This window comes from Anopheles nili, chromosome 3 (genome assembly GCF_943737925.1).
Source record: "Anopheles nili chromosome 3, idAnoNiliSN_F5_01, whole genome shotgun sequence".
Lineage (NCBI taxonomy): Eukaryota > Metazoa > Arthropoda > Insecta > Diptera > Culicidae > Anopheles > Anopheles nili.
This window is the reverse complement of record NC_071292.1, coordinates 35,780,604-35,793,693: the sequence shown is the minus strand read 5'-3', so window position 1 is coordinate 35,793,693 and position 13,090 is coordinate 35,780,604. Positions and strand designations below refer to the sequence as shown.

Below are 13,090 nucleotides of genomic sequence, written 5' to 3'. Positions count from 1 at the left end.
GCCGGAAGGAGATCTGATCGGTCCATAGATATGCGCGTACGTTCGGATGTTGGAAAGTATATAGATTCAGATTCCGTTTTGACTGGTTTTGTTTCGAACGGCAGGCAAAGGAAACAACACTGATCAAAAACTGAAAAATGATATTTTAAATAAAGCAAATACGAAAAACAAAAATAAAACAAATCATGTTACCATCCGTGTTCTTTCTAAATGCAACCGAATCGATGATTTGTGTGTGTTTATGGTAAGTTTTATCAAATAAACAAGATGTGCGATAAGCGGCACTGGCCTGTTAAGAGAAAGTGAGAGACTAAGCTGCTATGAAAGTGTATTGTTCGGAACAACAAGTGGATACTTAGCATCGGTCCTTAATTCATAACTTTTCTTTGCACGCTTTGCACGGTAACCAGCTACCCTAGGAACTGTTGGAGAACTTTCAGAGAACTACGAGATGTAGTTTAAGCGCGAATACCCAGGAAACCCAGTGTGAAGCTACGAGCAATGGACACAACCAGGAGCAGCAGCTCAGCTACCCAAGAGGGGACAAAAGTTTTTCAATAAACAGCATCTACTTTGTAATACATACTTTTACTGGTGCCACCCCGAGGAACACAGAATCACCAAGCCCACGCTGTCTTAGATTTATGTTGCGTTGTTTTTTAGCGAGAATCTTAATTTTTGTAACACCTTAAGCGGCTTTCCAATCTACAGGTGCATAAATCGCACTGTACTTCATACAGAATAAATAAAACTGAAGTGCGACGAGTAGACCTGTTCTTCGTTACCGACCGATGATGTTCTACGACGGTAAAAATGTTTTAAAATTCTCGTCAAGGTGGAACAAAAGTTTTTCCATACTTTTCCAAGTGCATCGAAATGCTTAAGCTTGCTACTAAGAATGCGTATATTTCGGTTCTAAGACTATCTGCAGTTTGTGTGAGCCTTTTTTACCACTTTCTTTGTTGCATCAATGTTAAGTCCGAATTTTGCAAGAAAAAACTATTAAATAAAAAAAAACAAATATTTTAAAAATAACATCATTTATTTGTATATTTAAGCATTTAAAAAGATGAAAAAAAAATTGATTTCATATTTTCATTATCTTTTTCTTCTTCTTTTTAAATGGCTCATCAGTGGGTGTACAGTCAGGTCAATTGCCTGCCTTGCTAAGCTAAGCTTAAGCTTAGTATGACTTAGTATTTTTACGAAGCTGGATAGTCAGTCCTGCAAACGTACAGGGAAGGCTCAGTCGAGATACAAACCCGACACTATATCGTGTGTTTGTGCCGCACACTAACGCTTCAGCCAATGAGCCCCTTCATTCCTTTTGTGGTCACTCTAAAACATGAAAATATAAGCGTTTACTGTTTTTACACGATTTTAGCTGACTCGTTTCGCAATCCTTTACGGTGTTTTCACTGTTAACATCAAGGGATATGCTATCTTAAGCTACTAATATTATCATTGTCATTGATACACGGTGTATTTAGAAGATCGGGGACCGAAAACTCCTCTCCACACATTAGTTCAGGGCTAAGTGATATGGTTTAGATAAAATATAGCTCTAGCTAAAATTATGTTGCAACAAACCACTCATTTTAATCATTGCACTAATGACCCCTTAAAGTAAATTTGAAATAAATTAAATGGACGATCGATACTCGTGTGGTATCACTTAATGCTGCGTTGAGTTTTCCTACCCTGCATCAAAAGAGCGATACGAGAATATTACAGCTTCCTATCCCAGCTGGAGTCTATGAGTGCTTTCAGCGCTCTAAAAAAAAAATAAAAAATATAAGAAAAACAAAACCAACATCAACCAGAATCAACGCACGGTACATAAGAGGTCTGCCTTCCATTCTCCGGTAGATCTCGGATAAATTATTTTTAGCTTTTCCACGCATCCGTACCCCCGGCGTTTCCCGTATACGTCCCGCACGAGTGGCAACAATTGTATTTTCCACGCTCGTGTACAGTAATTTCCATGCAATGTGCTTAACTGTGCACGGTACCGTGAAAGAAAGAAACCGGGAAATATTATTTTAACATACTTCTCCAGTTCGACTGCGAGCGCGATTTATTTTCCCCACTCGGTATTTTTCCAAACCATTGTTACAAAATCATTCGCCCCATTCCCCATTCGTAAGACCATGCAGTAAGGCGTTATACCATCGCTTCTGCTAGAATGCACCTTCGAACCCTTTTTGCATGAGGCGTGGATTTTCAAATTGTTTTTTTTAAGGAACAGTATCGTTATTTGCCGAATGTGTTTCGAGACAGAACCCACGGAACCGTGCTCTCCAGCCGATTCCAAAGCCATAGAGGTTTGAACGGAATGAAATAAAAAAAAAAACACACACACACACACCGCAGACGCTAGATCAAGTAAAGATTACACTTTCGTTGCGGTTGGCTTTACGGGGTGTTGCCACCACCACTCGGGGCGGCGCCACGGTGTGGTGATTCGGTCGTTATTTGGGCCTCCCCGGACCAATCAACGGCAAAACGAGGGCAACGTGCAGCAGTTCCATTTTCCACCTCGACGCAACAAGAAGCGGTCTGTCTGCAAAGTGCGCGTCGACCACAGGGGATATGTGTACGCGAGCGTCGTGAAATTTTCTCACCCCCAAGCGCGCACGTGGAAATGCGTGCTCTTTCCGTGCTGCCCCGTCCAAGCCAACGGCTCGATCGAATTGACAGTTCACAGTAGTGCACAAAAAAAACCCTTCGAGTGCGTGTGTATGTGTGCATGCCCGATAGTTATGCGAGGAAAAACGCGCCAACTTCGATCGGCCTTCGCATTGCGCAGGTCGAGGGTTAGTTGCGAGATTCGAACAACATAACAAAACAGCCGAGAGAATCGAGCCCTTTGGGAGTTACGAAACACGGAGCAGCAGTCTCTCGCGAGGGCACAGTGAGTGTGAGCAAAACGGCTGCACTCTGCGAGCCTGCAGTCGGAAAAACCAAAGTAGGCTTCTCTCGCGTGGACCCAGTGAAAGGTGTGCCGGAAAAATCCATACACCGCGCCGTGCATCAATGTCGACCTCACCGGGGACCTGAAACAACCTTGCTAGCCGTAGCAACGCGTAGCAACTTGTGCTGCAATCGCGAAACCCGCGACTATTGGTAAACCAGCCTAATCGAAGTGCACTGTGGCAGGATGTGAAATAGAGGAAATCTTGCGGCTGTTTGTGTGGTGTGGTTTCGAAGGTGTTTTCCTAATTGGCTGCGAGTAATTTTTGTCAAAGTGCTAATGAAAGGAGATGTTAACCGCGTGACATTTACGCTGGCCAAAGTTACGCCAAATGATCCGGCAGGAAGTGCAATAAGCTGTACGTGTGTTATTCGACTGGAGAAATCAAACCGAACCTGAGACTGTGTTGTGTACGAGCCGCGATATGGGGAATGCACAGACATCCTCCCAACCGATCGCGTCAGCTGAGCAGCCCGCATCAAGGGCAGCCAAAACGCCATCCCTCTCGAAGGGACGGAGTTTCATCAAGTTCGGAAAGCGGAAGCAGCTGCTCGTCGAGCACGATAGCAGCGGCAAACCCAGAGACGACAGAGATGACATCAAGCCTGACCTTGCCGGTGCTGATGCGGAGGAAGATGGGTTTTCGAATATCCTGCTGGATGCGATATCTCACTCTGGCAAGAGCACCTCCCGCTTGGATGAAGAAGGCAGCCTTAGTAAGCATTCGAAATCAGCTGATAACAACGAGCGGGAACCGAAGGAGCTTGTGGAAGAACCAAATGGTTAGTATTGTGTTACTTTGCTTATGCTCGTACCCAGCTTGATTTACGCGTCAACATCGCGTCAAAACATAAAAAAAACTCTTCCATTTTCTAGTCTCAGGGAAAGAGCTTACGCGGTATCAATATTAAACAAGCCCGATTGTATTATTAGCTTAAGAGTCGAATTCATTGATCGGCTTTAAATTCACACCTCACAAACCGAGACATGGTACTTTCACGCACTTTGATACCACGGCGCCCTTTTGCATACATGTGCATGCATTTTGCATACGGAGCAGGTTGAAAGCGTTGGTTTAAATTTCACACCGCTTAGGTTTAATTTTTCTACGGCTTTCGCGTGAGAAGTGTAACATTTCGCCTAGCAAAGATAATGGCACATGCAGCAGGTGCTATCTTTTTCTTTTTAAACCCGCCTGCATGGAAAACTGTGCGGTGAAAACTGGGTGCGAAATAAATTTAAGCCAAATGCTTTGCAAACATTTGAACACGCATATGTAACATATGTAAATTGTGAAACATATGAAAATTCGATGCAAATTCAATTGCCGTATGCTCGCTCTGTTCGTAGAAATGCATCGTTGGTTTTACGATGTTGCCAAACTTTATTGATAACGCTCCACTCATTTTGTATAATCATATTTCTTTGAAGTGCTTTACTTCTAGTAAAACTGCTCTTTGATTTTTATATTTACAAAATTATAAAGATATGTTTATTGATTGTCTTATTTTACCCCTGTATTTTTATTATTTTCCATTCTAAGTTTCGTTTATTTTGATAGTGTTTGTATGTTTTTGTATAGTGTTTGTATTGTATATTTTTTATCTTGTATGATTCTAAGGCAGTGCTAATCCATTTAAACATTTTATTCAATGTTTCATAACATCAACATCAAAATATTTTGAATGTATTAAAATTATGCTTTCGATTGTGCCTCTTGATTGTGCTTTATTGTAATTTTTCATCCTTCATAAGCAACTTCATATATTACACTTTTTAATCATATCTATTGGATTCCATTTAGTGTTTTTCATATTTAGTTTATTTTGATTCCTAATTCTTCATCATATTTTTCACGTTTCTTAGCTTCTCAAATTTTTGATGCATTGCAATTTGAATGGCTTTAAATTATTCTAAAGTTTTTCTTCCAATGTTTCTCGATTGCTGATCTCATATCCAAGCGCGAATGCTTAAAAAATTATAGCACCTTTTCTTTTTTGGGAAGGAAGAAAATAAAAACGTGATTTTTCGAGAGACTACAAAGTTATTATTTAAAAAATTATGACACATCGCTTTGAGTCTGTATTTCTGGTAAATAATTATAAAAATTCTCGGTACCCAGAAGTATTTCCACAACATGCATACATGCTATACATGCATATCCTTGCTAATATTATCAAAGACTACGAATAAGTGATCTTATACAGTTCATTTCATTTTTATCATTTGAACCAATACTGTTTATATATACTGTTTATATAAACAGAACGGATGTGGTCTACATCTGTTTAATTTTCGAAAAGCAGTCTTTGGCCTATTATTATTATAGGTCTTAGCACACCTTTATTTTTGAGCAATTAAAATAAGCTTACATTACAGCTTTTTCTTGTGACAATTGTATCAACATTTTGTATCAACAATTGTATCAACTGATGACAATTTTGTAAGCATCAATGGAAAATTTGAATGATACTATCTTTCTTTGATCTCTATGGGGTGATTTGTTTTCTAGAGCAAGTGAAATATAATAATATCATTTATTTTACTTATGATTTTGATTTATTATATGACATTTATTTTATTATTTTATGACATTTATTTTGATTTTAAGCCATACTGCACGATTTTTGAATGGGAAACATTTGCCTGCACAGACTTTAATTTAAGGGCATACTTATTATGAAAATAGAAAAATCAAATTTCATGACCAAATATTAGATTGAATAGTGATAATAAAACGAACTTATATATAACGTGTTTCAGATCATCAAACTCATTATGTTTATGTTTATTTTATTTCATTTGCAATGTTGAATGAGGGCGTTCGACACCCTTGCCTTACAATTCTTCACTTGTTTGATGTGTTAGTAGCAAACAACTGCGGCGACAGATAAACAAGCATCTCTTGCAGCATATTCTTTACTCAAGCACTTTGCTAAATGATCATTTCCTATAAGTCCTGTGTCGCACACGACCTACTATGTTTGTAAATTGAGTAAACTATATTACGATGGAGCATCTAACGATCAGATCATACGCATTTCCATACACAATTTAAACAATTCCATTCCATCTCTTCCCTTCCGCGTCGTTGGAGTGTTGCTTTGAATCATATAACTACCTGTCCATTCTACAAACACATTCCAACACCACCGTTTCAGTTGGCTCTAGCTGCAGGTATCTGTGACTTGAGGTCAGTTCTGTTTGGACATCGAAGTCACCGGTACATAAAGCATACTTTATTATTTTAGTTATAAAATTAGACAAAAATCGAGACAACGGTGTAGCATACATTTCACTCATTCGCACTTATTTCTCTGATTGGCTCAAAGAATCATTCATAACTTAGAAAATCGTTTATTCATTTTATGCGCCTATTGATTTCGTGTAACGAGATTCATACAACTGTTTTCATTAGCGTTTTTACTTTGCAAGTATGCATGTTCACATGTTTTGTGTCATTAGCATGATCTTCTTACGCATCGATTGTTTTGATCAAAAAGAGAAGAAGTTAGAGCATAACTACACGTGTGCTGAAAGAGCAGCTGCTAGGTGATCTAAAAACATGCTTGTTTATTTTTCTCTTTCTATTCGTTTCTTTCGGAGAAGCCGATCTTTTGGCCGTGGCTCTCAGTGGTAGTGTTGTCGATCGACAGCCAACCCACCCGATCGTTGTCACCACCGATTCGTGGAAAAGGGCCAATTCGCTCAATCAAAATTTAGCTTCCGAAGATAAACAGACGCCCGTGATTTCGTCCGCGCCACCGCTCAACAGCAAAGGTTGGTGTCATGATAAACGGTTTGTTCCTTTAGGGCAGCATGCAACAAGTGGTTTGGCAAGTGTGGCAGCATCTCAGCTAGTGTTTCTATCGCGGAAGAACGAGAAATTTAGCTTCATTTCACGGTGGTCCCGTTCTGCAGACAAAGCGACCCAGTGATCGCAGTAGGCGAAACATAACGGGGTATATGCTGGAGTATCCAACGTTACCACCACTACCGCACGCACCCAAGTAGCCAAGTTGAGTCTAGGAATGAATGATTCATTGAATCCAGCGAGTGCATAAGCCAAAGCAAGAGTGAGCAGTGCTATGCGTGTTGTGCGAATGAAATGAAATGAACGCACAAACGATGTGCGTTACGTTGTGGTGCATTCTCGTTTCTGTTTAAACTATCTACATGCCAAACAGGTTTCCCTAAAGTGGTCACGTCATTTTGTTCGTTTAGTCGTCGATTTTATAGTGCTACTCAACGATAACGATCTTCTTTGTAGATACATCGAATGTACTTCCCTTGCGCGAACGTGCAACGTCGTCCAGCTCTGACTCGATCTTTACGGATCCGGTGTCACCACAGGGCGGTTTTGCTACCGAAATCAACGAGGCTTACTATTCGGAGGAAAACATCTGTGATCTTGTCGTAACTCCCGCGGCTGCAATTCAGGCCACAAGCAATGCTTCGGTGCATTTAACCATCTGCCGAAACGCTCCGTTGACACTCGATGGCGCTGGCGTAGACCGAGAAGAACGCCTAAAATCTAAGCTGCAGTGTGAGAATGTATCCAATATCGATGTACCGCCCTGCCACGAATGGCAATGCTCAAATTGGACGCCAACAAACCTGCACATCGAACACAACGTAAGCAGCGTTTGTATCGAGCCAGAAACTGTAGTCGATGACTCGCCGCAAACGTCCCCTGAAGAGAACATGGATCGCAAACGGATCCCTCTGTCCCACCGAAGGGCGGCTAGTTCCGTCGGAACAGACACCAATGGAGCCACATCGGGAGCAGTAACAACGACGCGGGCGCTGGAAAATGGAAGGCCCTCGCGAGTGCTGACCAAATCGAACCTTTACGCTGGAACGAAATTGCCCGTTTTGACCGACCGAAAGATCGCTGCAGCTAGTAGTTTTTCGAGTACAACACCTGCCAATAGGGTCGTACGGCCATCCTACGTTCCGGAAAAGTTAAACTTTTTTTCGTATGAAAAGTTCGAAGGTAAACTCCAACGCTAAGCTTTTTCGTGTTTCGTAAGATGTTGCTCGATGTCATGTGTTTAGAATTATTTGATCTTTTCGTTCCATTTACAAACCATGAGTAAGATCAGATCAGATCGGCGGATGATCGTATTCAAAGCTTTATGTGTGGATCTTTGTATTGCTACATTAGTATTCAGTGCCAAATTTTTTTAAGCAAAGCAAAAATGCTTCAGTCGAAGCCAATCAACAAATCTCTTTCATCCTCACAGTTTCACTGTGATGTAACTTGGGGAGCATCATAATGCACGACGTGAAATAATTGTAAAAAACAAAAACAAACAAAATGTTGTTTTTAAAACTGTTTCGTTTTATTTTTAGTTGTTAAATATATAGATTGTACATATTCCATGAGTTTTTTTTAATTTTTATTTCAATCGTCTCTTAGTTTTGTACAGATTTTGATTTTTACTTTGTCATGAGTTCCCTAATAATGTTTAATTTTTCATCGTTTATTTTAGGTCATATGTTAATCAATTGGCTTTCGTCTTCACTGGCGGCAAACTTACCCGGAGTTAACGAACAAGATTTGCAAGCTCTACTGTTTCAGTACTGTACAAATCTTCTCGTTGCGGGTGTTATGAAACAGATTCCTGATAAACATGCTCCACTACAAGACACCTTTCGGGTAAGTCAATAGCCCTCACCGACGAACTCATAAAAACGGTTTCAAGTATCTAAGCCTCAACGTAAACTAAAATTTGCAATCATTTCACTTTGATGCTTTGTTTCTTATTCACCAGACCTTTTCTCTCTCCAGAGAGATAAAATGGACGTACGTTGCGATAACAGTTGTTGGTAAACGAAATGATAAGACATGATAGCATAGGCTCCATGCCTCAGTGTCGTTAATATTCGATTATTGTGAAAAGGTTATTAGAGAGACAAATTGTAGGCATGTTACAAACAACAATTAGTTCGTAGGTTGAATAATAATGCACAATATATGTCGAAAGTATTGCCGTTCGATGCCGCTTGATGCGTGATGGTGTTTTGTTGTTGATATTAAAATCATGTACCTGTTTGTTTGCAGACAAATCTCATGTACCAGTGGACACATACCGAGCCCCCTACACCGACACCCGTTACCCCTGGTCGGCTTGAGCCGCACATAGTCTGGCCGCATGTGCCGAACCAGTGTACTACGAAAAGCACCTGCCACCAATCAACGAGCACAAATACCGAACCTGAAAACAAAAAAATCATGAAACCTGATCAAGATCAAAATGGAGATCACAAAGAAACCGATTTTCAGCGTTTGCGTCGCCGCATTACAAACTGCGAAACGATCGATCAACTCAAGGGTATTTTGCAAGAGCTGGTTTCTAACGAATGTCCCGGTAGCGAAGACGCTACAAATGGTAGTTACATCGAAAGGCATACATCGCAACCAGGCAAATATTTACGGCTTCAGTTACACGATCGCCTCAATGAAACGGACTGCACGATATACGAAAAGGGCAGGATGGATCTGCTCAACGAAACCGAATGCACAGTGTTCGAGGCATTCACAAGCACGCCTATCAAGCGATCTGGAATCGCTGCAGCTTCCAACTGCCCGTCTAACCCGGAGTCGGATACAGCAAATCAACAGCACACAGCCGGCGCACAAAATGTTCCGATGACTGCTACCATTGAATGTGATACAACGATTAACTCTACTCAACAAACATTCCTCTGCGCCAATCCCGATGCAAGCTTTTCAACTGGAGAAAGCGAGCGTAACCGCAGCAGCAATTGTAACAACGTTGTCGCGTGTGATTTGAATGCGCCACGTTATGTTTGCTCTAATTGTTCCCAACCCCTGATGCTGTCTAATGCATTGCCAAAGCTTCCAAAGCAATCCACAGTAGAATCTAAACATGATCCACAAGAACCGGATTACACGGCATTTTCAGAGGATCTGAAACCAAGCTCAGTAACACGAGAAACGCAAACCGACCAGACTGACCAAAACAATACCCAACGGGGCATGGCCGATTCGTGTAGTTTGGGCATAATGCCACCATTGCCACCGCCACTACCTCCACCTGCACTACAGCCCGTGTTGGCTCGAGTTGCAAATGAGGCGGCACCTTCAACACCTCCGCTACCACCTCCTCCACCGCCACCACCACCACCGCCACCTCCCGGTAACCTGCTCCCATTCCCATCACCTCCGGTGCCACCACCGCCTCTTCCACCTCCACCGCCGCCTCCAGCAATGGCGCCATTCGGTGGTGCTGGGAAAGGTCCTAGTTCCATGTGTCCGCCACCTCCACCGCCCCCACCGATGGGGTTGGGTTCTGTAGCAGGAGCTGCTGGATCGGCTCCACCAGGACCTCCACCTCCTCCTCCCGGTAGTGTTGGTGGTGGGGGTGGTGGCAACGTGGGTGGCGGACCGTATGCAGCTGCACCGCCCGGACCAGGTAAATTAGCGTCAAGTGCTTCCCCTAGTGCGAACACCAGTGGCCCTCCGCCACTACCACTACCCATACCAGTGCCCGGAGGATGGTATGCGGCGAATAGTAAGCGTTTGTTTTTGTTCTCAATGTCAATCTCTTTTTCTTTGGATTTCTACTACTACCCATATTTCTGCTTTCCCTTCACCTGTTTCACTTTCTCGGTTAGGAAGAAATGTACTACTCCAGCTGCAATTGGAATAACATTGTACCCGTTTTGAACTATCATTCAAATTCCACTTACTACCTCCCCCACGTTCACACACACAATATACCTCCTTTCACCATATTTGTCGTTTCTTTCACGAAGTAATGCACTTAAGTAGCACTAGCAGTAATATTATGCTTTTTAGACGATTAATCCGTTAACGTTTCTTTTATTCCCTTTTTTGTCCCTGCGATTTTCACGTTTAGAGCACATGATGTTCCCATGTTAAAAAAGTATTCCCTCATCAAAAGCTGTACAGCAATCCTTAATTTTTGACGATATTATTTGACCCGTTACTTCTAAATGTAAGCATTGTTCGAACATCATCTGTGATCCACTCCTCGTTGGTTCGGTCACGATCTCAGATTCCTCTAAAATGGCACCTTTCTAGATGCAGTGCATAACATTTTGCCTTATTGTTACGAACCTTTTACTTGTGGGTGAAACTTTTGTAGAACTTTATCTTCCCTTGTATGTTTCCTCATTGTTTTACACGTTTCCTTGGCTGTTAGAACCACAGTTTTATTGTAGTTGTCAATAGTCAAAATCTCCTTGTGTATGTTCAAAACAAGCAAACAGCACAATAACATTAGCATCATTCTATTTCTTTCGCTAGCTCTTCGCAAGCAACCGGTTAGTCCACCAAAACCGATGAAACCGCTCTATTGGACCCGCATTCTAGCACCAAAAAGCACCGTGACCAAAAGCACAAGCGCAACGTCCGCATCGTTCGCCGAGGAAGTCGACGGACCATCCTCGTTATCGAGTGCGACGAATGTGCCGGATGCGGGTGAAGGAGCGTGTTCGGAACAAAATGTAACGCCTCCAGCATCGCTGGAAGTCGAAAAGCAAACAGGCCTATGGCAAGAACTGGAGGAAACAAGCCTCGACAACTTGGAAGAGTTCACGCAACTTTTTTCGCGACAAGTGATAATTCCAAAGTTACGCGAGAAGGTGGAAAAGCCAGAGAAAACCGTCAAAATACTCGACTGCAAACGTTCGCAAAATGTGGGCATATTCGCAAAAAGCTTACACGTCGAGTGGGATGAGATCGAATGCGCGATCTACCATTGCGACACGTCCGTAGTTAGCTTGGAAGCGATGCAGAAAATTCTTGAAATCAAGGCAAATGAGGAAGAACTCGCACAGATCCGAGAGTACGCCGAGAGCAGCCTAGCTAACAACAATAATGCGATCCCGCTGGATCAACCGGAACAGTTTCTGTTGCGCATTTCGAGCATATCGTTCTTTTCAGAGCGAATTTCTTGCATCGTTTTTCAGGCTGAGTTCGACGAGCTGTACAAATGTGTTTCACGCAAACTGAAAACAGTGAAGCAAACGAGTGAGTTCCTAGTAGAGAGCGAAGAACTGAAGCACCTGTTTTCGATCATTCTTACTTTGGGCAACTTCATGAACGGTGGCAATCGTACGCGCGGACAAGCCGATGGATTTGGGTTGGAGATTTTGAGTAAATTGAAAGATGTAAAATCCGCGGACACCAACACGACGCTGTTGCATTTCATCATTCGCACCTACATCAGCCAATGCCGCAAGAGTGGCATTATATTGCAGGACATTAAGCTACCCATTCCGGATCCCGGTGATCTCGATAAAGCCGTACTAGTGGATTATGACGATTGTCAATCGCAGCTCACAATGTTGCGCTCAAAAACAGAAGGTAACGTGTATTTGGCAACTGATTTTGTTACTTCATCACCAACAAATTTCTCACATCCCCCGTTGTAGAGTGCCGCAGGACGGCGGATAAAGTTATACGCGAATCGACGGAGGACCATCTGCACCCGTTCAAGGAGATAATGGAAGAATTCATTCAAAAGGCAACTACGCGCATCGAAAAGCAGTGCTGCAAGCTACTCGAGTGTCGCGAATGCTTCTTACGCACGATGCAGTTCTATCATTTTACGCCCAAAACTGGCACGCTAGAAGAGTGCAAGCCTGAAATGTTCTTCGAGCTGTGGCTCCCATTCGCACACGATTTTAGGAGCATTTTCAAGAAGGAAATGCAACATCATCTAAACGAGCTGTAAGAGTGCGCCTAACGACGTAGGTTTTCCGACTGAACGTAATAAAGCTCTATTACTCTAATTTCAGGTTGAAAAAAACAAAACGTCCTTCTTCGACAACGACGGCGGCGAGGCAAACTACCAGCAAGGCAAAGCCTGGTTCCCTAAAGGAGCGTATGAAGCGATTAATGCAAACTTAGCTATAGCTGCCCTAGGTGATACGTTGATATAGTGGGCGTTCGAATTGTATTTTTGTGACACGCAAGAACTCAATAAAACGGTATTATAATACGTAACTTTTCAAACAAACCATTACGAGTTACATTTAACATCAGTTCGCAAAATAGCTCTACAGCGTCCGAATATATAGTGAAGTGCAAAAACAACTACAATACAGAAAGTTTTAGCT

The 13,090-nt window shown here is 42.3% G+C and overlaps 1 protein-coding gene across 1 annotated transcript; it reads left to right on the top strand.

The window, feature by feature from the left end:
- The first annotated feature begins 3,398 nt into the window (after positions 1 to 3,398).
- Positions 3,399 to 12,971, top strand: LOC128724159 (protein cappuccino). Its single transcript, XM_053817924.1, has 8 exons — positions 3,399 to 3,756; positions 6,584 to 6,754; positions 7,245 to 7,970; positions 8,470 to 8,636; positions 9,042 to 10,515; positions 11,274 to 12,335; positions 12,404 to 12,701; positions 12,770 to 12,971. The coding sequence occupies exons 1-8, from the start codon at positions 3,399 to 3,401 to the stop codon at positions 12,879 to 12,881; spliced, it is 4,368 nt and encodes a 1,455-aa protein (XP_053673899.1). The 3' UTR covers positions 12,882 to 12,971.
- The last annotated feature ends 119 nt before the right edge of the window (positions 12,972 to 13,090 follow it).

What these genes read in the sequence shown, in the direction of transcription:
- LOC128724159 (XM_053817924.1), top strand. Translation starts at nt 3,399, where the DNA reads ATGGGGAATGCACAGACATCCTCCCAACCGATCGCGTCAGCTGAGCAG. An exon ending in AGGATGGTATGCGGCGAATA is followed by an intron (nt 10,516 to 11,273) that starts GTAAGCGTTTGT and finishes TTCTTTCGCTAG; the next exon opens with CTCTTCGCAAGCAACCGGTT. An exon ending in CAACATCATCTAAACGAGCT is followed by an intron (nt 12,702 to 12,769) that starts GTAAGAGTGCGC and finishes CTCTAATTTCAG; the next exon opens with GTTGAAAAAAACAAAACGTC.